The 22,306-nt window shown below is 64.1% G+C and overlaps 2 protein-coding genes across 6 annotated transcripts; one reads left to right on the forward strand and one right to left on the reverse strand.

Annotated features, from left to right (window-relative positions):
• The first annotated feature begins 2,495 nt into the window (after nt 1–2,495).
• GRM6 (glutamate metabotropic receptor 6) lies at nt 2,496–10,207 on the forward strand. Of its 2 annotated transcripts, XM_065571397.1 has the most exons (9): nt 2,496–3,309; nt 3,713–3,929; nt 5,448–5,583; nt 5,661–5,815; nt 6,295–6,435; nt 6,942–7,142; nt 7,446–7,585; nt 8,277–9,212; nt 9,470–10,207. In XM_065571397.1, the coding sequence occupies exons 1-9, from the start codon at nt 2,836–2,838 to the stop codon at nt 9,701–9,703; spliced, it is 2,634 nt and encodes an 877-aa protein (XP_065427469.1). In that variant the 5' UTR covers nt 2,496–2,835; the 3' UTR covers nt 9,704–10,207. The 2 variants fall into 2 exon arrangements, with proteins under 2 accessions (XP_065427469.1, XP_065427468.1); XM_065571396.1 differs by having other exon boundaries at nt 8,277–9,614.
• Nucleotides 10,208–14,203: 3,996 nt separating this feature from the next.
• ZWINT (ZW10 interacting kinetochore protein) lies at nt 14,204–21,342 on the reverse strand. Of its 4 annotated transcripts, none has more exons than XM_024113832.3 (10): nt 21,190–21,342; nt 17,253–17,352; nt 16,897–17,017; nt 16,585–16,751; nt 16,243–16,299; nt 15,905–16,035; nt 15,592–15,784; nt 14,982–15,106; nt 14,750–14,909; nt 14,204–14,339 (listed from the first exon to the last, which is right to left on the reverse strand). In XM_024113832.3, the coding sequence occupies exons 1-10, from the start codon at nt 21,213–21,215 to the stop codon at nt 14,277–14,279; spliced, it is 1,143 nt and encodes a 380-aa protein (XP_023969600.2). In that variant the 5' UTR covers nt 21,216–21,342; the 3' UTR covers nt 14,204–14,276. The 4 variants fall into 4 exon arrangements, with proteins under 4 accessions (XP_023969600.2, XP_023969599.2, XP_023969598.2 ...); XM_024113831.3 differs by having other exon boundaries at nt 15,905–16,053; XM_024113830.3 differs by having other exon boundaries at nt 15,905–16,056.
• Between the last annotated feature and the right edge of the window lie 964 nt (nt 21,343–22,306).

The following is a 22,306-nucleotide window of genomic DNA, read 5'->3' on the forward strand; positions in this document are numbered from 1 at the left end:
GGGAGGGATGAGAGAGGGGGAAAAGTGAAAGAATGGGGGAGAGAGAGAGAGGGTGAAAGGGGGAGGCAGAGCTGGGCAGGGCCAGGAGATGGGCAGGGGGAGGCAGGGGGGTGGGCAGAGCCGGGCAGGGCAGAGGGATGGGCAGGGCTGGGCAGAGGGGGGCAGAGCCTGGCAGGGCAGAAGGGGGCAGAGCCGGACAGGGCAGGGGGGTGGGCAGGGCTGGGCCGGGCAGAGGGGGGCAGAGCCAGGCAGGGCAGGGGAGGCAGGGGGATGGGCAGGGCAGGGCAGGGGGATGGGCAGAGCCGGGCCGGGCAGAGGGGGGCAGAGTCGGGCAGGACAGGGGGAAACAGGGGGATGGGCAGAGCCAGGCCGGGCAGAGGGGGGCAGAGCCGGGCAGGGCAGGGGGATGGGCAGAGCCAGGCCAGGCAGAGGGGGCAGAGTCAGGCAGGGCAGGGGGAAACAGGGGGATGGGCAGAGCCGGGCCAGGCAGAGGGGGGCAGAGCCGGGGATGGAGGGAAGGTGCCAGCCAGCGGAGGGATGAATGCACTGCCCGTAGCCCTGCCCCCCCCCAGCCAGTCCTCTCGACCCCCCCCCATCCCCCGCCTGGCAGCTCCCAGCTGTTCCCAGTGCAGCCGGGCGACGGGGACGGCCAGGGCGAGCCGGGGCTCAGCCGGTCCCAGCCAGGGGACCCCGACCTGCCTCCCCCGGGGGTGCCACAGACCGGAGCCAGCTGGCAATGCAGCTGGGGGCTGGGGAGAGAACCCAGGAGTCCGAGAAGCCCACGTCCAGGTGAGTTGTGAAAGGGGAGTTGGGGGGTCAGGGGTGCGGCTCTAGGGAGACGTCGGGGGTCAATCTGGTAGAGACATTGGGGAGCTGGGGGGTCCATCTAGGGAGATGTCGGGGGGGTGTTGATCCAAGAAAAATGTGGGGGGAGCTGGGGGTTGTTTCGGGGAGGGGTCAGTGAGGTTGATCTGAGGTAGCTGTCGGGGGGTCAATCCAGGGGAGATGGGGGTGATATGGGAAGACGTGGGGGGAGTCGGGGGATGATCTGGGGAGATATCAGGGGCCAGGGGTTCAGGGGATTGGTCCGGGGGAGACATCGAGGGCCTTGGGATTCAGGGGCTCAGTCTGGAGGAGACCCCAGGAGTCTGGTGGTTCAGGGAGTTATCTGGGGAGACATGGGGGCCTCAGGGGGTCGATCTGGGTAAGAAGTTGGGGGTCTGGGGGTTCAAGGGGGTTGATCCAGGGGAGATGTTGGGGGTTCAGGGGGGTCAATCCAGGGGAGATGTTGGGGGCTCAGGGGGTCAATCCAGGGGAGACATTGGGGGTCTGGGGGTCAAACTGGGGGAGATGTTTGGGGGTTCAGGGGCTCAAACCAGGGGAGATGTTGGGGGTTCAGGGGGTCAATCCAGGGGCGACATTGGGGGTCTGGGGGTTCAGGGGGTCGAACCGGGGGAGATGTTGGGGGTTCAGGGGTTCAAACCGGAGATGTTGGGGGTTCAGGGGGTCAAACCGGGGGAGATGTTGCGGGTTCAGGGGGTTCAAACCGGAGATGTTGGGGTTCAGGGGGTCGAACCGGGGGCGATGTTTGAGAGTTCAGGGGTCGAACCGGGGGAGATGTTGGAGGTTCAGAAGTCGATCTGGGGGAGATGTTGGGGGTTCAGGGGGTCGAACCGGGGGAGATGTTCGGGGGCTCAGAAGTCGATCTGGGGGAGATGTTGGGGGTTCAGGGGGTCGATCTGGGGGAGATGTTGGGGGGTCAGGGGGTTGATCTAGGGGAGACGTTGGAGGTCTGGGGGTTCAGAGTCTGCAGGGCCACGCTTCTGGTTCACATGGTGTATTATGGGGTGGGGGAGGTGCCAACTTCCCCCAGGTGCATTGTGGGGGGGCAGGATTCTGGTTCCTCCCGGTGCATTATGGGAGCTCCAGGCATCCCCCCAGCTCATTTAACCCTGGCACAGAGCCCACCGGCTCAGCCACTGCCTCCTGGACACCCCATCTGGGGCTGGGGGGGCTACAGGGCCTTTGCTCTGCCCCGCCCCGGGGTGTCACGGGGGGGCTGTTGACAAGGAACGGGCACGGGGGGGAGGGGTGGAAAAGAACAAAGGGAGTGGACAGATCAATCGACGGATGGACAGTGGGATGGTGAGAAACTCACCCCACAGCCGCCAGGCGTGTGAGCAGGGAGGGATGGAGGGGTGCATGGGGGGATGGTGGGTGTGAGGATGGATGGGGTGTCTGGCGATGGATGGACGGGTAGTGGAATGGATGGAAGGATGGATGGATGGACGGACGGGTAGTGGAATGGATGGATGGATGGATGGATGGATGGATGGACGGGTAGTGGAATGGATGGATGGATGGATGGATGGATGGATGGATGGATGGACGGACGGACGGGTAGTGGAATGGATGGATGGATGGATGGATGGATGGACGGACGGGTAGTGGAATGGATGGATGGATGGATGGATAGTGGAATGGATGGATGGATGGATGGATGGGTAGTGGAATGGATGGATGGAGGGGCAGAGGGACAGATGGTGGGTGTGAGGATCGATAGCTACACTCCAGGCCAGCCCAGCTGCCCCTCCTCACAGCCTCCATCTCTCCAGGGCCATGGCGGGGAGGGTCTCGCTCTGGCCAGTGGTCGGGGGCAAATGGGGGGGGCGGCGCTGGCCACATGCCGGGGGACCCGGAACAACAAGGTGTCCCAGGGACGGTGCCTGAGTGAACCAGCCCCTGGCTCCCGGGGCCCATCCAGCCGGCGGCTAGCCCCATTTCCCCGCCCTCCTTCCCCCTCCAGGCCGTGAAGCACTCAGGGCCAGCCCAGCCATGGGGCAGCCGTGGCCCCCCCTGCTGCTGCTGCTGTGGGGCTGGGGGGCTGGGGCCCAACAAGGAACCCAGCCCTTCTCCATCCGGATTGAGGGGGACGTGACGCTGGGGGGCCTGTTCCCGGTTCACGCCCGGGGCCCAGCCGGGGTGCCGTGCGGCGAGGTGAAGAAGGAGAAGGGGATCCACCGCATGGAGGCCATGCTCTACGCCCTGGACCAGATCAACGCCGACCCCCAGCTGCTCCCCAACCTCACCCTGGGCGCCCGCATCCTGGACACCTGCTCCCGGGACACCTACGCCCTGGAGCAGTCGCTGACCTTCGTCCAGGCCCTGATCCAGAAGGACACATCGGACGTGCGCTGCGCCGACGGCCGGCCCCCACTCCTCACCCGGCCCGAGCGGGTCGTGGCCGTGGTCGGCGCCTCCGCCAGCTCCGTCTCCATCATGGTGGCCAACGTCCTCCGGCTCTTCGCCGTGAGTGGCCGGGGCGGGGAGCTGGGGGGGGGGGTGTCTCCTGGACGTGGGGGGATGGATAAAATCAGACTGATATCCCAGATGTACCCCAGTTACAGTGGTTCTCCCCCGGCTCCAGGAGGGGAGTGGGGACTGGTGGTTAGAGCAGGGGGGCGTTGGGAGCCAGGACTCCTGGGTTCTCTCCCTGGCTCTGGGAGGGGGGCGGGGTCTAGTGGTTAGAGCAGAGGGGGGCTGGGAGCCAGGACTCCTGGGTTCTACCCCAGCTCTACCACCAATCTTCTTCCACCCTGGCTAACGGGTCTCCGCTGATGATTCCGGAAGCTCCTGGGTGCCCTGGGTCTGTGCAGGGGCCAGGTGCCCCCTTGGCGCCCCCTGTCCATCTCCTGCCCTTCTGCCCCCCCAGATCCCCCAGATCAGCTATGCCTCCACCGCCCCCGAGCTCAGCGACAACAATCGCTATGACTACTTCTCCCGGGTGGTGCCGCCCGACTCGTACCAGGCCCAGGCCATGCTGGACGTGGTGAAGGCGCTGGGCTGGAACTACGTCTCCACACTTGCCTCCGAGGGCAACTACGGCGAAAGTGGGGTGGAGGCCTTCGTCCAGATCTCCCGCGAGGCCGGTGAGGGGCTGTGGGTCGGGAGTGAGGGGCACTGGTGGGGGGGTCAGGGCTGGGCTGGCAGGGGGCTGCGGGTCGGGAGTGAGGGGCACCGGCAGAGCTGGGGGGAGGCAGGGCTATGGGGGGGCAGGGCCGGGCTAGCGGGGGGCTGCATGTCGGGAGTGAGGGGCACCGGCAGAGCTGGGGAGGGTGGGGGGCTGGGCTGGGCTAGCGGGGGGGCTGCAGGTCGGGAGTGAGGGGCACCGGCAGAGCTGGGAGGGGGGGCAGGGCCGGGCTAGCAGGGGCTGCGGGTCAGGAGTGAGGGGCACCGGCAGAGCTGCGGAGGGTGGGGGGCTGGGCTGGGCTAGCGGGGGGGCTGCAGGTCGGGAGTGAGGGGCACCGGCAGAGCTGGGAGGGGAGGCAGGGCCGGGCTGGCAGGGGCTGCGGGTCAGGAGTGAGGGGCACCGGCAGGGCTGGGGGGACAGGGCCGGGCTAGCAGGGGCTGCGGGTCGGGAGTGAGGGGCACCGGCAGAGCTGGGGGGGGGCAGGGCCGGGCTAGCAGGGGGCTGCGGGTCGGGAGTGAGGGGCACCGGCAGAGCTGGGGGGGGGGGGCAGGGCCGGGCTAGCAGGGGCTGCGGGTCGGGAGTGAGGGGCACCGGCAGAGCTGGGGGGGGGCAGGGCCGGGCTAGCAGGGGGCTGCGGGTCGGGAGTGAGGGGCACCGGCAGAGCTGGGGGGGGGGGGCAGGGCCGGGCTAGCAGGGGCTGCGGGTCGGGAGTGAGGGGCACCGGCAGAGCTGGGGGGGGGGCCGGGGGGCAGGGCCGGCCTAGCAGGGGCTGCAGGTCGGGAGTGAGGGGCACCGGCAGAGCTGGGGGGGGGGGCAGGGCCGGGCTAGCAGGGGCTGCGGGTCGGGAGTGAGGGGCACCGGCAGAGCTGGGAGGGGGGACAGGGCTGGGCTGGCAGGGGGCTGCGGGTCAGGAGTGAGGGGCACCGGCAGAGCTGGGGGGGGGCAGGGCCGGGCTAGCAGGGGCTGCGGGTCGGGAGTGAGGGGCACCGGCAGGGCTGGGGGGGGCAGGGCCGGGCTAGCAGGGGCTGCGGGTCAGGAGTGAGGAGCACCGGCAGAGCGGGCGGGGGGGGGGCAGGGCCGGGCTAGCAGGGGCTGCGGGTCAGGAGTGAGGGGCACCGGCAGAGCTGGGGGGGGCAGGGCCGGGCTAGCAGGGGCTGCGGGTCGGGAGTGAGGGGCACCGGCAGAGCTGGGGGGGGGGGCAGGGCCGGGCTAGCAGGGGCTGTGGGTCGGGAGTGAGGGGCACCGGCAGAGCTGGGAGGGGGGACAGGGCTGGGCTGGCAGGGGGCTGCGGGTCAGGAGTGAGGGGCACCGGCAGAGCTGGGGGGGGGGCAGGGCCGGGCTAGCAGGGGCTGCGGGTCGGGAGTGAGGGGCATCGGCAGAGCTGGGGGGGGGGGGCAGGGCCGGGCTAGCAGGGGCTGCAGGTCGGGAGTGAGGGGCACCGCTCCTCATGACGGGGGCTCCCTGTCGCCCCCCACAGGCGGCGTCTGCATCGCTCAGTCCATGAAGATCCCGCGGGAGCCCAGGGCCGGTGAGTTCGACAAGCTGATCAAGCGGCTGATGGAGACGCCCAACGCCCGCGGCATCATCATCTTCGCCAACGAGGACGACATCAAGTGAGTGTGGGGCTCCCCCACCCTGGGGCAGCCCCCCAGGAATTCAGGACTCACCCGCTCGCTGTCGCCCCCTGCAGGCGGGTGCTGGAGGCCGCGCGTCGCGCCAACCTGACGGGGCACTTCCTGTGGGTCGGCTCGGACAGCTGGGGCTCCAAGATCTCGCCCATCCTGCGGCAGGAGGAAGTAGCCGAAGGAGCCGTCACCATCCTGCCCAAGCGGGCGTCCATCGACGGTAATGGGGATCCCCCCGCCAGGCCCCCACTCCCCGCAGCACTGCACCCTCCAGTCCCCCCACTGAACCCCCCGCTGCCCACAGCACCACACACCCCAATACCCCCACTGCCCGCAGCACCGCGCCCTCCAATCCCCCCACTGAACCCCCCGCTGCCCGCAGCACCACACACCCCAATCCCCCCACTGCCCGCAGCACCGCGCCCCCCAATCCCCCCACTGCCCGCAGCACTGCACCCCCAATCTCCCCACCGGGCCCCCCCGCTGCCCGCAGCACCACACACCCCAATCCCCCCACTGCCCGCAGCACCGCACCCCCAATCTCCCCACCGGGGCCCCCGCTGCCCACAGCAGCACACCCTCCAGTCCCCCCCACTGAACCCCATGCTCTCCGCCCCCCAGCACCCAGCCCTGCCAGCCAGGGGAGAGCGCCCCCTGCCCCACGGCGCCCCCCGCTGACCCCCCGTCTCCCCGCCGCAGGCTTCGATCAGTATTTCACCTCGCGCTCCCTGCAGAACAATCGCCGCAATATCTGGTTCGCGGAGTTCTGGGAGGACGATTTTAAATGTAAACTCACCCGCCCGGGGGCGCAGCCGGAGGAGGCCGCTCGGAAGTGCACCGGTACCGGGGGGCTGGGCCTGGGGGGCTGATCTCCCAGGGATGGACGAGGTTGGGGTTTGGGGCGGGGCCAATCCCCCGTGGGGAAGATGGAGACACTGACCCCCTGGTCTCCCCTCTCCAGCTAATCCCCCACGTGGGATGTTATCAGCCAGTCCTTAGGGGAGTCCAGCAGGTTGGGGGGCTGGGAGCTGATCCCACCACGGTGGCCAGATGCTGCCCGGACACCCCAAATCTCAGCTATCTGCCCGCTGAGAATGAGATGGGGATCGGGGCTGGGAGCCCCTAGAGGGGGACAGGCCCTACCCCATTCCCCACCCCCCCGAGCCAGCCAGTCCCTGCCCTGGGGCCGATGGGAGCCGGCGCCCCCTAGAGGGGCCAGGCCCCTGCCCCATTCCCCACCCCCCCTGAGCCAGCCAGTCCCTGCCCTGGGGCCGATGGGAGCCGGCGCCCCCTAGAGGGGCCAGGCCCCTGCCCCATTCCCCGCCCCCTGAGCCCGTCTCTCCCAGGCGAGGAGCGCATCGGGCAGGACTCCACCTACGAGCAGGAGGGGAAGGTGCAGTTTGTGATCGACGCCGTCTACGCCATGGCCCACGCCCTGCATGACATGCACCTGGACCTGTGCCCCGGCGCCCCCGGGCTCTGCGAGCGCATGGACCCCGTGGACGGGCGCACCCTGCTGCACTACATCCGCGGGGTCACCTTCAACGGTGCGGGCTGCGGGGCAGCAGGGAGGGGCACTGGTGGGGTGGGTCAGGGCTAGCTGCGGGTCGGGAGTGAGGGGCACCGGCAGAGCTGGGGCGGGGCAGGGCTGGGCTAGCAGGGGCTGCGGGTCAGGAGTGAGGGGCACCGGCAGAGCTGGGGGCACAGGGCCGGGCTAGCAGGGGCTGTGGGTCAGGAGTGAGGGGCACCGGCAGAGCTGGGGGCACAGGGCTGGGCTAGCAGGGGCTGTGGGTCAGGAGTGAGGGGCACTGGTCGAGCTGCCTCTAGCCCCCCTTGTTCACACCCCACAGGCAGCGCTGGGACCCCTGTCATGTTCAACGAGAATGGAGATGCCCCCGGGCGCTACGACATCTTCCAGTACCAGCTCACCAACACCACGGTGCCCGGGTACAAAGCCATCGGGCAATGGACCGAATACCTGCGCCTGAACGTGAGTGCGAGGGGGCGCCGTGTGTGTTCCCCAGCCACCCTGCCCCAGAGGTGGCTGCATCCAGCGGCGGCTCCAAGCACCAGCACTCCAAGCTCGTGCCTGGGGCGGCAAGCCGCGAGGGCGGCAGTCAGGCAGCCTTCAGCGGCATGCCTGCAGGAGGTCCACCGGTCCCGCGAATTTGGCAGCAATTCGGTGGTGGGTACGCCGCATCCACGGGACCGGGGACCTCCCGCAGGCAAGGTGCCGAAGGCAGCCTGCCTGCCGTGCTTGGGGCGGCAAAAAAGCTAGAGCCGCCCCTGGCTGCATCTCAGCCCTGGGCAAGCCGTCCCTCTGTGGCGTTATGTGTGGCTATTCCTCTGCAGCCCTGCCCCAGAGCTGGCTGCATCTCAGCAGCAGGGGAGTCATCCCAGTGCAATGTTATGTGCGGCTGTTCCCCAGCTGACCCGCCCCAGAACTGGCTGCATCTGGGCGCTGGGCAAGCCGTCCCTATGCAGCGTTATGTGCGGCTATTCCCCAACTGCCCTGCCACAGAGGTGGCGGCATTTCAGTCCTGGGCATAGCATGCCTATGCGGCGTTATGTGCAGCTGTTCCCCAGCGTCCCCCCACCTCCCAGGAGGTGGCTGCATCTCAGGCAAGGGCAAGGCAAGCCGTTCCCCAGAGCCAGCTGCTGCCCGCGCTCTCCCTTGGCAGATCGAGGAGATGCAGTGGTCCGGGGGCCAGCAGGACATCCCCTCGTCCGTCTGCAGCCTGCCCTGCGGGCCGGGCGAGCGGAAGAAGATGGTGAAGGGCGTGTCCTGCTGCTGGCACTGCGAGCTCTGCGACGGGTACCAGTACCAACTGGACGAGTTCACCTGCGAGACCTGCCCCTTCGACATGCGCCCCAGCCCCAACCGCACGGCCTGCCGGCCCACGCCCATCGTCAAGCTGGAGTGGAGCTCGCCCTGGGCCGTGCTGCCCGTCTGCCTGGCCATGGGCGGCATCCTGGGCACCACCTTCGTGGTGGTCACCTTCGTGCGCCACAACGACACGCCCATCGTCCGGGCCTCGGGGCGGGAGCTGAGCTACGTGCTGCTGACCGGCATCTTCCTCATCTACGCCATCACCTTCCTGATGATCGCCGAGCCGGGCGTGGTGGTGTGCGCCGCCCGGCGCCTCTTCCTGGGGCTGGGCATGGCCCTCAGCTACTCGGCCCTGCTCACCAAGACCAACCGCATCTACCGCATCTTCGAGCAGGGCAAGAAGGCGGTGACGCCGCCCCGGTTCATCAGCCCCACCTCGCAGCTGGCCATCACCTTCAGCCTGAGCGCCGTGCAGCTGGTGGGGACGCTGGCCTGGCTGGGGGCCCTGCCGCCCCACAGCGTCATCGACTACGAGGAGCAGCGGGTGCCCAACCCCGAGGCGGCCCGGGGGGTGCTCAAGTGCGACATGTCCGACCTGTCGCTCATCGCCTGCCTGGGCTACAGCCTGCTGCTCATGGTCACCTGCACCGTCTACGCCGTCAAGGCCCGCGGCGTGCCCGAGACCTTCAACGAGGCCAAGCCCATCGGCTTCACCATGTACACCACCTGCATCGTCTGGCTGGCCTTCGTGCCCATCTTCTTCGGCACCGCCCAGTCCGCCGAGAAGGTCTGCGGGCCCCGGGACGGGGGAGCACGGGGGCCGGAGGACCCAGGAGTCCGGGGAGTCGAGGGGCTGGAGTTGGAGAGAGAGCGAGAGAGGGGAAGGGACCCAGGTGTCTGGGAGAGCGGAGGGAGCCCAGGGGCTGGAATTGGAGACAGGGAGGGGAGAGAACCCAGGCGTCCTGGCTCCCAGCACCCCCTGCTGGAAGGGACGAGCTCTGCGCCAGCCACCCTGAACGCCCCGTTCTCTGCCCCCCCCTGCAGATCTACATCCAGACGACAACGCTGACGGTGTCCATGAGCCTCAGTGCCTCAGTTTCCCTGGGGATGCTCTACGTGCCCAAGGTCTACGTCATCATCTTCCACCCCGAGCAGAACATGGCCAAACGCAAGCGGAGCTTCAAGGCGGCGGCCACGGCCGTCAGCGCCTCCACCCGCCTCTCGCAGAAGGGCAGCGAGCGCCAGAACGGGGCTGATGCGGCCCCGGCCAGCAAATAGCGGGTACATGGGTATTGCCTCCCTCCCACGCTGCCACAGCCAGGGAGAGAACCCAGGAGTCCGGGCTCCCAGCTCCCCTCCTCTAACCACTAGACCCCACTCCCCGCCCAGAGCTGGGGAGAGAACCCAGGAGTCCTGGCTCCCAGCCCCCCTGCTCTAACCTCTAGACCCTCATTTGTGCAGCATCTGTGGCCCCTGGAGAAGCGGTCAGTCGTGCTGCTCGTGCGACGGGTGCAGGTGGGCTGAGGCCAGGGCGTGCTGAGTGTGCAATGAGCCCACCCTGGCCCCAGCCAGCGCCCCCAGCTCACCCCCAGTGCAGTCTGCTGCACGGCCAGGCCTCGGAGCGTGCGAGGGGGCTGGCTGGGGCACCCGGACCTCATCCATTGTGGGGCAAGCGTGCAAAGGCTCAGAGGAGCGCACACGGGTCATGAGGCTTGTGCAACAAATGTGCGAGGGTGGATGGTATCACAGGCACAAAAATGGAGTGTGACCTAATGGTTAGAGTGAGGGGGCTGGGAGCCAGGACTCCTGGGTTCTCTTCCCAGCTCTGTCTCCCTTCCCGCCCCCACCAGGTGGTCTCTTGTCTGTCCCCCCCATCCACTAGAGCAAACCTGACCCCCCACTTCCCCCCCCAGGGCTGGGGAGACAACCCAGGAGTCCTGGCTCCTGCCAGCCCCCCATCCACTGTAATCACTAGACCGCCCTCCCCTCCCACAACCGGGAAGCGAACCCAGGGGTCCGGGTCCTGGCTGGCTGCCTAGTGTCCCAGTGATTCTAATACTCTCTTCTTTGTCATTGCCAGGCCCCCCCCCCCATGCTGAGGAACGTGGGGTACCCGGAGCCAACCCCCAGACCAACATAACGTGAGGGGGGCTGTAGAGCCATGGGGGGGCTGGGAGGGGGAACTGGGGGGGCAGGAGCAGAATAAACCTGTGTTTTTCTACAGTGCTGCCTTGATTTATTTACAGGGGCTGGGAGCCAGGACTCCTGGGTTCTCTGCCCAGCTTTCCGCCCCCCACCCCCAACACTGGCTAACGAGTCCGGCTGGTCCGTTACGGGAGCAGGCCAGGACCCCAGAGCTTTTTCTACTCCACTTCCTCAGCCCCGGCTGGGCCCCTCCCATCCTCTCCCCACAGGCTATATTCCTTCGCTCGCTTCCTTCTCCCGCTCGCTTCCTCCTCGCCCTCCTCCTATCGCTCGCTTCTTCCTTCTCCCGCTCGCTTCCTTCCTCCTCCCGCTCGCTTCTTCCTCACTCTTCTCCTCCCATCGCTTGCTTCCTTCCTCCTCCCGCTCGCTCCTTCCTCGCCCTCCTCCTATCGCTCGCTTGTTCCTTCTCCCGCTCGCTTCTTCCTTGCCCTCCTCCTATCACTCGCTTCTTCCTTCTCCCACTCGCTTCCTTCCTCCTCCCACTCGCTTCTTCCTCCTTCCTCTCCTCCCATCGCTCGCTTCCTTTCTCCTCCCGCTCGCTTCTTCCTCGCCCTCCTCCTATCGCTCACTTCTTCCTTCTCCCGCTCGCTTCCTTCCTCCTCCCGCTTGCTTCTTCCTCCTTCCTCTCCTCCCATTGCTCGCTTCCTTCCTCCTCCCGCTCGCTTCTTCCTCGCCCTCCTCCTATCGCTCACTTCTTCCTTCTCCCGCTCGCTTCCTCCTCGCCCTCCTCCTATCGCTCACTTCCTTCCTCCTCCCGCTCGCTTCTTCCTCATCCCTCTCCTCCCATCGCTCGCTTCCTTCCTCCTGCCGCTCGCTTCTTCCTCATCCCTCTCCTCCCATTGCTCGCTTCCTTCCTCCTCCCGCTCGCTTCTTCCTCATCCCTCTCCTCCCATCACTCACTTCTTCCTTCTCCCGCTTGCTTCTTCCTCATCCCTCTCCTCCCATCGCTCGCTTCCTTCCTTCTCCTGTTCGCTTCTTCCTCGCCCTCCTCCTATCACTCACTTCTTCCTTCTCCCGCTCACTTCCTCCTCACCCCTTTCCTCCCATTGCTCGCTTCCTTCCTTCTCCTGTTCGCTTCTTCCTCGCCCTCCTCCTATCGCTCACTTCTTCCTTCTCCCGCTCGCTTCGTTCCTCCTCCCGCTCGCTTCTTCCTCCTCCCTTCTCCTCCCATAGCTCGCTTCCTTCCTCCTCCCGCTCACTTCTTCCTCCTCCCTTCTCCTCCCATCGCTTGCTTCCTTCCTCCTCCTGCTCGCTTCTTCCTCCTCCCTTCTCCTCCCATAGCTCGCTTCCTTCTTTCTCCCGCTCACTTCTTCCTCCCCCTCCTCCTCCCCCCATCACTCGCTTCCTTCCTCCTGCTCGCTTCTTCCTCACCCTCCTCCTCACATCACTTGCTTCCTTCCTCCTCCCGCTCGCTTCCTCCTCATCCCTCTCCTCCCATCGCTCACTTCTTTCCTTCCCCTGCTCGCTTCTTCCTCACCCTCCTCCTCCCATCACTCGCATCCTACCTTCTGCCGCTCACTTCTTCCTCACCCTCCTCCCATCACTCGCTTCCTTCCTCCTCCCACTCGCTTCTTCCTCACCCCCTTCTCCTATCGCTTGCTTCCTTCCTTTTCCTGCTCACTTCTTCCTCACCCCCTCCTCCCATCGCTCGGTTCCTTCCTCCTCCCGCTCGCTTCCCTTCCTCCTCTCATCACTTCTTCCTCACCCGCCTATCGCTCGCTTCCTTCCTTTTTCTGCTCATTTCTTCCTCACCCTTCTCCTTCCATCACTCGCTTTATTCCTCCTCCCACTCACGTCTTCCTCATCCCTCTCCTCCCATTCCTTGCTTCCTTCCTCCTCTCACTCGCTTCCTCACCCCTCTCTGCCCATCGCTCGCTTCCTTCCTTCCTTTTCCTGCTGGCTTCTCCCACTCCCTTCTTCTATTACTCGCGTCTTCTGTCGCTCACTTCTTCTTTTCTCTGTACCACTCACATCTCTTCATTTTTGTATCGCTCACTTTTTCTCCCCTTCGTTCCGTCACTCACCCCTCTTCCTGCTTGACTCCCTTTTTTCATTTGTCTCGCCTTTTCTATCATTTCTTTCCTTTACCTTCCTTTCCTCCCTCCTTCTGTCCCCCTCACTTGCTTTCTTCCTTCTCTCCTTTTCCTCCCCCCAGCTCTTGTTTCCCCATCACTGGCGTCTCTGCCTGAGCCGCACAAAAGCGTCCCTGAAGCGGAAGCGAAGGCGAGTCCAGTCCCTCCCAGGCGTGGATGCACTCAACCCACCAGACACAGCAGCCAGGAGTAGATGGGCCCCGCAGGCAAACTGCATTATCTCCCCCCCCCGGTCCCAATGTGGGCTCCGCGCCGGCACGGCCCAGGCTGGGAGGATGGGCTGCAGCAGGGCCCGTGGGGGCAGCGTATCCATCCTCGGCCTCAGACCATCGAAACCCCACAACCCCAGCACTGCTGACGCGCTCGAGTTATAGCAACAATAGGAAAGCGTCAGCCAAGGGTTTAGTGGTGTATGCAGGGAGGGGGCTCATCAAGCGCTGAGATGCAGCCACCTCTGGGGCGGGAAAGCTGAGGAACAGCCGCACATAACGCCACAAGGAGGGCTTACCTGGGCCAGATACCCCGACTCCCAACCCGTAGATAGGGACAGACTTACCACTTGGAAATTGCAGGCAGCAACATCCCCCCCACACACCAGTCCCGGCAGCCGCGGGGGCCTTGGCTTATTCAGAGGGGCAGAGAACAGAGCCCAAGCCCCTGAAATATTCATCGTGGAAGAGAAAAACCCAGGGGGAGGCTGGGAAAGGGCAGGGGGGAGCAGGGGAGGGGTCACTGGGGGTGAGTCCAGCAGCAGTGGTGGGGTCCATGGGGGCTGGTCAACTTCAGCTCTAGGGCACCAATTCACAGAGACCCCCAAGTCTCCACCCCCACCCTGCCCAACTCCCCTTCGCCCTGCAGCCAGTCCTCCATCCCCCCATGCTCCCACCCATCTCCACCCCCCCATATCCCCACCCAGCCCCCTCTCTCTCCAGCACTGCCCCCCAACCTATCCCCACCCCCCACTCCTCACCCCCATCCTTCTCCCCCCATACCTCATCCCCCCCAATCTCAAATCAACCTGCCCCACTCCTCTAGTTCCATCTGCCCCCCACCATCCCAGGCCCCACCCCCCTTGGGGTTCTCAGACATGCCTGGTTGAGGTGGGGGGGGTGATCCCAGCTGGGGGGTCAGGTCTGGGCTCCTCCCATCTGAGAAGGGGCAGGGAGCTCACAGACACACACGCACCTCACCCCATGCCCCGTTAGCAAGTAAAACTGAATAGGGCAAGAGCCCCACCTTGTGGCCTGATGGGAAACTACATATGGACAGGCTCCCGGACAAAGCAAAGGGGGCGGGGATGGGGGCCCGGGGCCTTTCCCCTCTAGGGGACGCCAGCCCCGATCCAGACGGGGGGCACTGGGGCTGTAGGGTGGGGGGAAGGGTCAGTATCCGTCTCCCATGGGTGGATCGTGGGCTGCTTGTGGAACCCATCTGGTGCCCGTCATCCAGGGCTCCCCCCAATGAGGGGTGATCACAACACTTTACAAAGGTGTGTTTATTACAGGGCAGCGTAACCCCCCCCCCCCAAGGGGCTCTGGGGCCCAGAGGGGTGCTCAGATGTCCAGAGTGCTCAGGTATTCCAGCCACTCACGCAGGGATGGCGTTTCCTGGGGGGGCTGGGAGGGGAGAGAGAGAGAGGCAGGTTAGAGGACTTGAGGGGGGGAGGCTGGGTCAACAGATGGGGAAACTGAGGCACGGAAAGAGGGAGGGGCAGCGAGCAAAGGATAGAATCCAGGAATCCTGTCCTGGGTTCCCCCCAGCTCTGCCGGTGCCCCTCACTCCCGACCCGCAGCCCCCCACTAGCCCAGCCGTCAGCTCCCCCGCAGCCCTGCCAGTGCCCCTCACTCCCGACCCACAGCCCCGTGCTAGCCCAGCCCTGCCCCACCCCAAGCCCTGCCGGTTCCCCTCACTCCCGACCCGCAGCCCCTTGCTAGCCCAGCCCTGGGCTCCCCCCAGCTCTGTCGGTGCCCCTCACTCATGACCCGCAGCCTCTGGCCGTCTCCCAGATCTCTCCCCATCCACTCACCTTCCAGGCCCCAGGGTCCCCAGGGCCATGCTGCCCTTGCACCGCCAGCAGTCGGACGCCCCCACTCCCCACGTATCCCGGCTCCACCGCCAGCGTCCAGACGGCGGAGGGCTGCAGGAAGCGGAGCCGGCGCTCCTGGGGCTGCCAGTCGATAGGGAACCTGCAGGGAGGGAGGGGGAAATCAGTGCTGCCCCCTACCAGGTGGGGGCTGTGGGGTGGGGGTGGGACAGACCTGGTCTGGAGGGCCTGGATCTCAGTCAGCAGTGGGGCCAGCTGGCGGTAGCGGTGCTGCAGCTCTAGGACGGTGCCCCGGACGTCAGCGCAGGGCGCGGGGGCTGGGAAGAGGGGACTGTGGCTCTGTGGGGCAGAGAGAGAGACAGACACACCGACCTCCTGGTCAGACCCAGCCAGCCTGGCCCCCGCAATCCCCTCCGGGTCCCACCCAGCCAGCCTGGCCCCCCCCCCCAATCCTCCCCGGGTCCCACCCAGCCAGCCTGGCCCCCCCAACCCTTCCTGGGTCCCACCCAGCCAGCCTGGCCCCCCCAATCCCCTCTGGGTCCCACCCAGCCAGCCTGGGCCCCCCCCAATCCTCCCTGGGTCCCACCCAGCCAGCCTGGCCCCCGCAATCCCCTCCGGGTCCCACCCAGCCAGCCTGGCCCCCCCAATCCCCTCCGGGTCCCACCCAGCCAGCCTGGGCCCCCCCCAATCCTCCCTGGGTCCCATCCAGCCAGCCTGGCCCCCCCGAACCCTCCCTGGGTCCCACCCAGCCAGCCTGGCCCCCCCAACCCTTCCTGGGTCAGACCCAGCCAGCCTGGCCCCCCTGCCCCCAGGCCATTACTCACCCGCACCCTGACGCTCCCATCCTCCGCCCAGCACAAGGTGAGCCTCAGCGGCTGGGGGTCGGGAGTCGCTGCCTGGGGGTCAGGGGTCGTCGGCTGGGGGCCGGGCGTCAGCTCCATGTCGATTTCATCACCAGAGGCAGAGACCAGCCGGACCCCCTGGAGGGTCTCCAAGAGCTGGCAGAGGGCTGAGCTCCTGGGGGGAGAAAGCAGGATGCCTGGGTTCCATCCCCGACTCCATGCGGGGGGGGGGGGGGGAAGAAGGTCTAGTGATTAAAGCAGAGGAGGCTGGGAGCCAGGACTCCTGGGTTCTCACCTCTCCACCTTCTCCCTCCAGCCGCTGGCAACACACTCCTGGCTCTGGAGCTCCCCCTGCAGCCGGTGCAGTTCCTGGCGCTGAGCCTCCAGCCGGCTCCGCAGCAAAGCCGCCTGCTCCTCCAGCTGCTGCTGCCGCTCCTCCAGCTGCTGCTGGATTGGGGGGTGGGAGGAGAACGGGACAGTGAAATGGGGCAGCTGCTGCTCTGACCAGTCCCACTGCTCCTCCCACAATCAACCCACCAGCCCTTCCTAGAATAGTCCCAACCACCCCCCACTTGTCCTCTCCCCCCACTGATTGGCTCCAAAAGGTCCCCCCACAGACCCCTGGGTCAGTACCTGCTCCTTCTGCCGTCTCTCCCGGGCATCCCTTGCCTTCTTCTCAGCCTCATGTCTCTGTGGGGAGAGGGGAGCTGGTGGCAACGCTGGGGTCCCTGTGACCGCCTAGGCAGCTAGTGGCAGAAGTGGGATGGGAACTGCAGGGCCCCTCCCCCCAGAGGAGTTGGTGGCAGTGGTAGGATCCCTGGGGAGCTGGTGGCAGTAGTGGGATGGAAACCACAGGGCCTCTCCCCCAAGGGCCAAGGGGACCTGGTGGCAGAAGTAGAATCCCTGGAGCTCACGGGGCAGCTGGTGGCAACAGTGGGATCCCCACATTCACACACGCCCAGGACAGGACCATACCTGGGCCTCGTATTGCACCAGAGCCTCTTTCAGCCGCTGCGCCAGGTGCTGGCCCTTCTCCAGCTGGGCCAGCACACAGGGCACTGCCCCCTCGATGGCTTCCACCCGCTGCTGGTAGCCAGCCTTCAGCTCCTTCCACTGCTGCTTGGCTTGCACCATCTCGCTCCCTGGGCCGGGGAGGGTGGCAGGAGGGAAAGAGGCAGTGCATCAAACCGATGAATCCTGGCTGTGCGCCACCATGGCTCTAACCCACTCTAGCCTCCACTCCCCTCCCAGAGCTGGGGTGAAAACCCAGGAGTCCGGGCTACTCACGGACGGCTGCCTCTTTGGTCTTCTGGTCAAAGGGGGCGGAGTCCCTCTGGTCCAAGAATTCCAGCAGGAATTTGACCACGTGGAGCTGGCTGCACATCCACTTCTGCTTCTTCCGTGTGTCCTAGGGAGCCGTGGTAGGGGGAAATTACAGCCGGTGCCCCCTGGAGGGGAAAGGCCCCATTGCCCACCCTGAGTCAGCCAGTCCCACGCCCTGGACAGGATGGGAGCCAGAGCCTCCTAGGGGGGACAGGCCCCGTGTTCCATTCCCCACTTGCCTGGACCAGCCAGTCCCCACCCCTGGGGCTGGATCAGAGCTGGTGCCCCTAAAGGCAGAGGCCCGCTGCCCCATCACTCACCACAGCATGCTCCACCAGGACTTTGGCTGGCAGCTCCGCCTCCAGCTCCTCTCGGGTCGGCCCCTCAAAAGCCAGCGCCTCATCCAACTGGGCCAGGAGCCTGTGGGGAGGGGCAGGGAGAGGGTCACGGCCAGGGAGCGATAGGCCCAGCCTGCGAGGAGCCCCAGCCCCTAATTCGCTCACCCGATGGCAGAAGCCCAAGATCCCCGGCCCTCGTGCTCCTTTCTGAGCCACCACGGATGGAAGGATTCCCGTGGCAGCTGATTCTGGGGTGGGGACAACACCCCGGAGGCTTCAATGCCTACAGCACCACCAACCTCATCTCCTTGCTTGGACGCCCCCATGCCCTGATCTCTGCCCTAGAGGCAACACTCTGCCAAATCTCCCACTACAGAGCCCCGGTCCCACAGCCGAGCCCTTTCCACCCATGAGATGAAGAACCAGGAGAGTCATCTTTGCTCTATGCCAGCTTCCACCATGGAGACACTGGCCCCCTAAAGGGCCCCTCTCTCTTCTCCCGCCCCAGATCTCCTGGGTTCTCCCCCCCATCCCTGGAGGGTGACTCACACGCCCACAGCAAGAAAACCTCCAATGAAGCAGCCAACTCTGGCCCCAATAAGCTACCCAGGGCAATAAACTGCTCCGGCCATCCCACATATCCACTCCCTACATCGTACCCCAGCTCTGAGAGAATCATGAGCACTGAGGAAGTCTTGGACCTGCCCTGTCTATATACAGTGGCCAGTCACCCGGTGGATTCTCCTTAAGAAGTTCAGGCCACCACAAAGGAGTCCGGACTCAAGACACGGCAGTCAGAACTGGCCCTGCTTCCCATTGAAATCCAGCGATGGGAGCGTGGCCTTGGATGGATTTAGAGGGCACAAGGGACTAGCCCTGCCGTCTTAACCGCGCGTAGCTGGCAAAGGAATTCAGGATGAGATCGGGGAGCCAGACATCGAGATATGAGAACTTTATTGAGGATTTAAATACGGACTAGGAAAATTGCAGTTATCAAAAAAAAAGATATGGACAAGCCAACCCCACGTCGTGCCTACTTCTGACGGAGACCTTCTGATAAAGAGACAAGAAGAGTTTAGTGGAGGACGCCCCATAAGCGGGTATCTGCCACCCCAATGTGCCCACTAGACGTCAGACATTCACCTTACTTTAATACCCTTTCTCCTATCCACCCATTTGTGGCTGGCAGCCATGTTTAATTTGCTCGCCGGGCCCGGTCCATGTGGGGCGTTCCAGGTAACTGTAATTGGGGGACCCCAATTGCTACCACCAGCTATTCAAGGCTGGACATTCCCCCAGCGTTTCCAACAGGTTAACATGGCGAACCTCAGGGTTACGTGCACCAAAACTGGGGGGCAATTTTGTTAATTTGTGGTGTCCTTGTTTCTCCCCCAGTACACACAACTAATTCTTAGCACGCTAGGTCACATACTTTAACAGAGAGAAGATGGATGAGGAAATATCTGTTATTGGACCAACTTCTGTTGGTGGGAAAGAGACAATAGAGCCTGAAGAAGAGCTTGAAAGCTTAAATCTCAAACTAATTACCAAGCCTATTTCATTATTTATACGTTTATTCCTCAATAATTGCATAACAGCATCTTTAGCACCCTTTTGTCATCGCCCTTTCTGACCAAAAAGAGGACACCGACATCTAGCGAGTGCGGCTGTAGCTAAAAATGGACATTGCCGTTCTCCGTGACACCAGATTTACTGATGATGGGCGATTCACAGAGATCGGAGTGGGGTACATGCTCTCCTGGTGAGGTCGCCCAGCCTCAGTGCCATGACAAGCAGGTGTTGGCTTTGAAATCAGCAACTGCATTGTTCCCAAGCTTGAAAGTCTACCTAAAGGCAGAAGTGACCATCTTATGGGTCTATGGTTGCCTTTGAAATGTAAGTACATTACCATGAGCAGCACGTACATCCCTACCGTGAGAAATGCAGATGACGTGAAAAAAAATTATAGTGACTTTGACAAACTCATCGTGTCAACGTCAGATAAGCTAATCATCATGGACTTTTAACGCAAAGGTTGGAAGTAACAGGGTAATATGGCGGAACGCCATCGGACACAATGGGACTCAGAAAGAGAATAGCAATGGTCGCACTCACTAAGTAGCAGAGTTCAAGGGGAAATTAGCAATTGCAAACGGCTTTTTCCACCTATCTGACAAAACAAAAATGTCACAGGCAAGCCCAAGGTCCAAACAACAGCATCTTATTAACTGCCTTGTTGATTGGCAGCGAATTCGACAAGTCACTGTAGCCATGCATGGGGCAGACCACTCCAAACTGTTGCTAGTAATTCAAGTGGCACAGCGTAAGTCGTCCTTTAAACCAGTCAGACAACTCAACATAAAGCGATTTGAGCAGAGATTAGTTTCAACATCAGGACAAGTTTTCCAAGATCTGGTCAAGGATGTAAGGTCAACAGAAGTGTCTCCATCTCCTTCAGGCCTGCAATGGGATCCAGCGGGTCTAGCCAACAACCGGCCAATATTAGTCCCCCCAAAGTGCAACTCCAAACTCATCTAGATCCATCAACATCTGGACTGAAATGTGGAACCGGAACCACTTCAGTGATGCCAATGGATGATTTATCAATGGATGAAGGAGAAATCTCCATTCTCTCATGCTCTCTGCCATGTTCCTGTCAACTGTGATCTCGCTGTCTCGGCCAGGAAAGGCTGCAGGGTCCAGGAGAACGTTCTGAAATGGTTGGAGTCATTTTTAGAGTGACACTAGGATGGGCAACTTCACTTCCACCACTAGACCCCTCATGAGTGGAGTCCCATTAAAGGATCAAATCTCTGTCCACTCCTATCAAACACCTGTCAGACGACTCGGACTCAAGCCCCAATGACACGCAGCTAACTAGGCTTGGCCAAATTCATTCTTTTATGGATAGTAATGTTTATTTTTAAGCTTTATTCTGCAAGTTTTATCTAATTATGTTTTCACAGTCACACAAAGTTTGGGAGGGTTGACGCATCTAACCCTAACCCTAATTGGTATTTTCACCCATTTAAATTTTCGCAGCCACGTGGCTTGATGGGCGTCTCAGCCAAGAACAATTTAACAATGGTCTCTAACAAGTTCTCAATGGGCATTTTTTGCCTCTCCGTGAATTTCGACACTCATCGGTGGAAATATTTAGTGTCATTTGGGTGCATGCAGGCACAACCAACGTTTACCGCCATTTACAGATAAATATCTAATTTTCCCATGTCTAGAGATGGCACCCAACTCTACTCATCCTCCACCACATAGGACCAAATCTCCACCGGTTAGATGGCCAAATGTTTGGGCAAGATCAGCCCACGAACGGAGAACAGCTGGACCCAAGCAGAGGTAATGCTGGAGGACCGAGCGGAGGAGCACGAGGAGCTCCCAGACACCCCGCCGTCTCCTCCCGTGGTAGGTTCACGCCCAGAGTTGCTCATGGCCTGGCAACGCTTCCGACGTTGACCTCGCTGCTCAACGGGGAGACTCCAGTCCGCGCCAGCAGACGACAACGCGGCCTCGGTTACACGATCGCCTCTCGGGTGGAGCACGGCAACGCCGTCGACCTGGAGCCACCGGCGCAGAACGTGGCCGGGCAGCCAACCCGGCCGCGGCGCCACACGGAGTCGCAGTCCCAGACTCGAGGCTGATCTTCGAGGGGCTCCAGGGTCAAGGATGGTCCAAATTCCCGGAGTCAGGGCAGGGTCGATGCGATCGGGACGGGACGGGCCCGGCGACGTGGTGTCCTCAGGGGCCTGCCTCGGACCCGTGTCCCTCGCCGAGCGCCCTACACAGAACCCCAACACCCCCCCCCCCGCGGGACACCCCCCTACTGAGGGGGACCCCAGCCCCCCCCGGGACACACCACCGCCCCGCCCCATAGAAGGGGAGCCCAGGCCCCCCAGCTACTCACTCCCGGGGCTGCCCGGCCGCTGCCATCCCGCGACCGGTTTGTTGTTCCAGCCGCCACCCGCGTTCGCGCCTTTTCCTTCAACGCTGTTGGCCCCGCCCCAGCCACCGAAAGAGCCAATCAGCAGACGAGTTCCCTCAGGGAAGCCCCCGCCCAGACCTCCGAAGACGCCAATCAGCAGACGAGTTCCCTCAGGGAAGGCCCCGTCCGGGCCTCCGAAGGAGCCAATCAGCAGGCGAGTTCCCTCAGGGAAGGCCCCGCCCGAGACTCCGAAGGCGCCAATCAGCAGGCGAGTTCCCTCAGGGAAGGCCCCGCCCAGACCTCCGAAGGCGCCAATCAGCAGGCGAGTTCCCTCAGGGAAGGCCCCGCCCGGGACTCCGAAGGCGCCAATCAGCAGGCGAGTTCCCTCAGGGAAGGCCCCGCCCGGGACTCCGAAGGCGCCAATCAGCAGGCGAGTTCCCTCAGGGAAGGCCCCGCCCGGGACTCCGAAGGAGCCAATCAGCAGGCGAGTTCCCTCAGGGATGGCCCCGCCCGGGCCTCCGAAGGAGCCAATCAGCAGGCGAGTTCCCTCAGGGAAGGCCCCGCCCGGGACTCCGAAGGAGCCAATAAGCAGGCGAGTTCCCTCAGGGAAGGCCCCGCCCGGGACTCCGAAGGAGCCAATCAGCAGGCGAGTTCCCTCAGGGAAGGCCCCGCCCGGACCTCCGAAGGAGCCAATCAGCAGGCGATTTCCCTCAGGGAAGGCCCCGCCCGGGACTCCGAAGGAGCCAATCAGCAGGCGAGTTCCCTGAGGGAAGGCCCCGGCGACAAGGCGGCCCCCTGGAGAGTGGCCGCCATGTTGGAGCCGGGAGAAATGGGGGCGGCCATCTTGAAACGGAACTAGCAGGGGGCAGCCATCTAGGAACCACGCGAAGGGGGGTGTTCAGGTGGGGCGGCCATCTTGGAACCATGGGGGCCGCCATGTTGGCATAGGGCAGGATCCTGAGGCCGCCATCTTAGGAGAGGCAGGCGGCTGAGGGGGGCGGGCAGGGAAAGCAGCTGGCCGGGTTGGGAGGCTCCAAATTCTCTGTGCGCAGGGGGGGGGGGGGGAGGGAGTCAGGACGCCTGGGTCCTAATCCCAGTC

This window comes from Chrysemys picta, chromosome 17 (assembly GCF_011386835.1).
Source record: "Chrysemys picta bellii isolate R12L10 chromosome 17, ASM1138683v2, whole genome shotgun sequence".
Lineage (NCBI taxonomy): Eukaryota > Metazoa > Chordata > Testudines > Emydidae > Chrysemys > Chrysemys picta.

What these genes read in the sequence shown, in the direction of transcription:
- ZWINT (XM_024113830.3), bottom strand. Translation starts at nt 21,215, where the DNA reads ATGGCAGCGGCCGGGCAGCCCCGGGA. An exon ending in TGGAGGGAGAAGGTGGAGAG is followed by an intron (nt 15,785 to 15,904) that starts GTGAGAACCCAG and finishes TTCTCCCCCCAG; the next exon opens with GAGCTCAGCCCTCTGCCAGC. An exon ending in ATCCAGGCCCTCCAGACCAG is followed by an intron (nt 14,910 to 14,981) that starts GTCTGTCCCACC and finishes CCCTCCCTGCAG; the next exon opens with GTTCCCTATCGACTGGCAGC.
- GRM6 (XM_065571396.1), top strand. Translation starts at nt 2,836, where the DNA reads ATGGGGCAGCCGTGGCCCCCCCTGCTGCTGCTGCTGTGGGGCTGGGGG. An exon ending in GCCAACGAGGACGACATCAA is followed by an intron (nt 5,584 to 5,660) that starts GTGAGTGTGGGG and finishes CGCCCCCTGCAG; the next exon opens with GCGGGTGCTGGAGGCCGCGC. An exon ending in CCGCGGGGTCACCTTCAACG is followed by an intron (nt 7,143 to 7,445) that starts GTGCGGGCTGCG and finishes CACACCCCACAG; the next exon opens with GCAGCGCTGGGACCCCTGTC.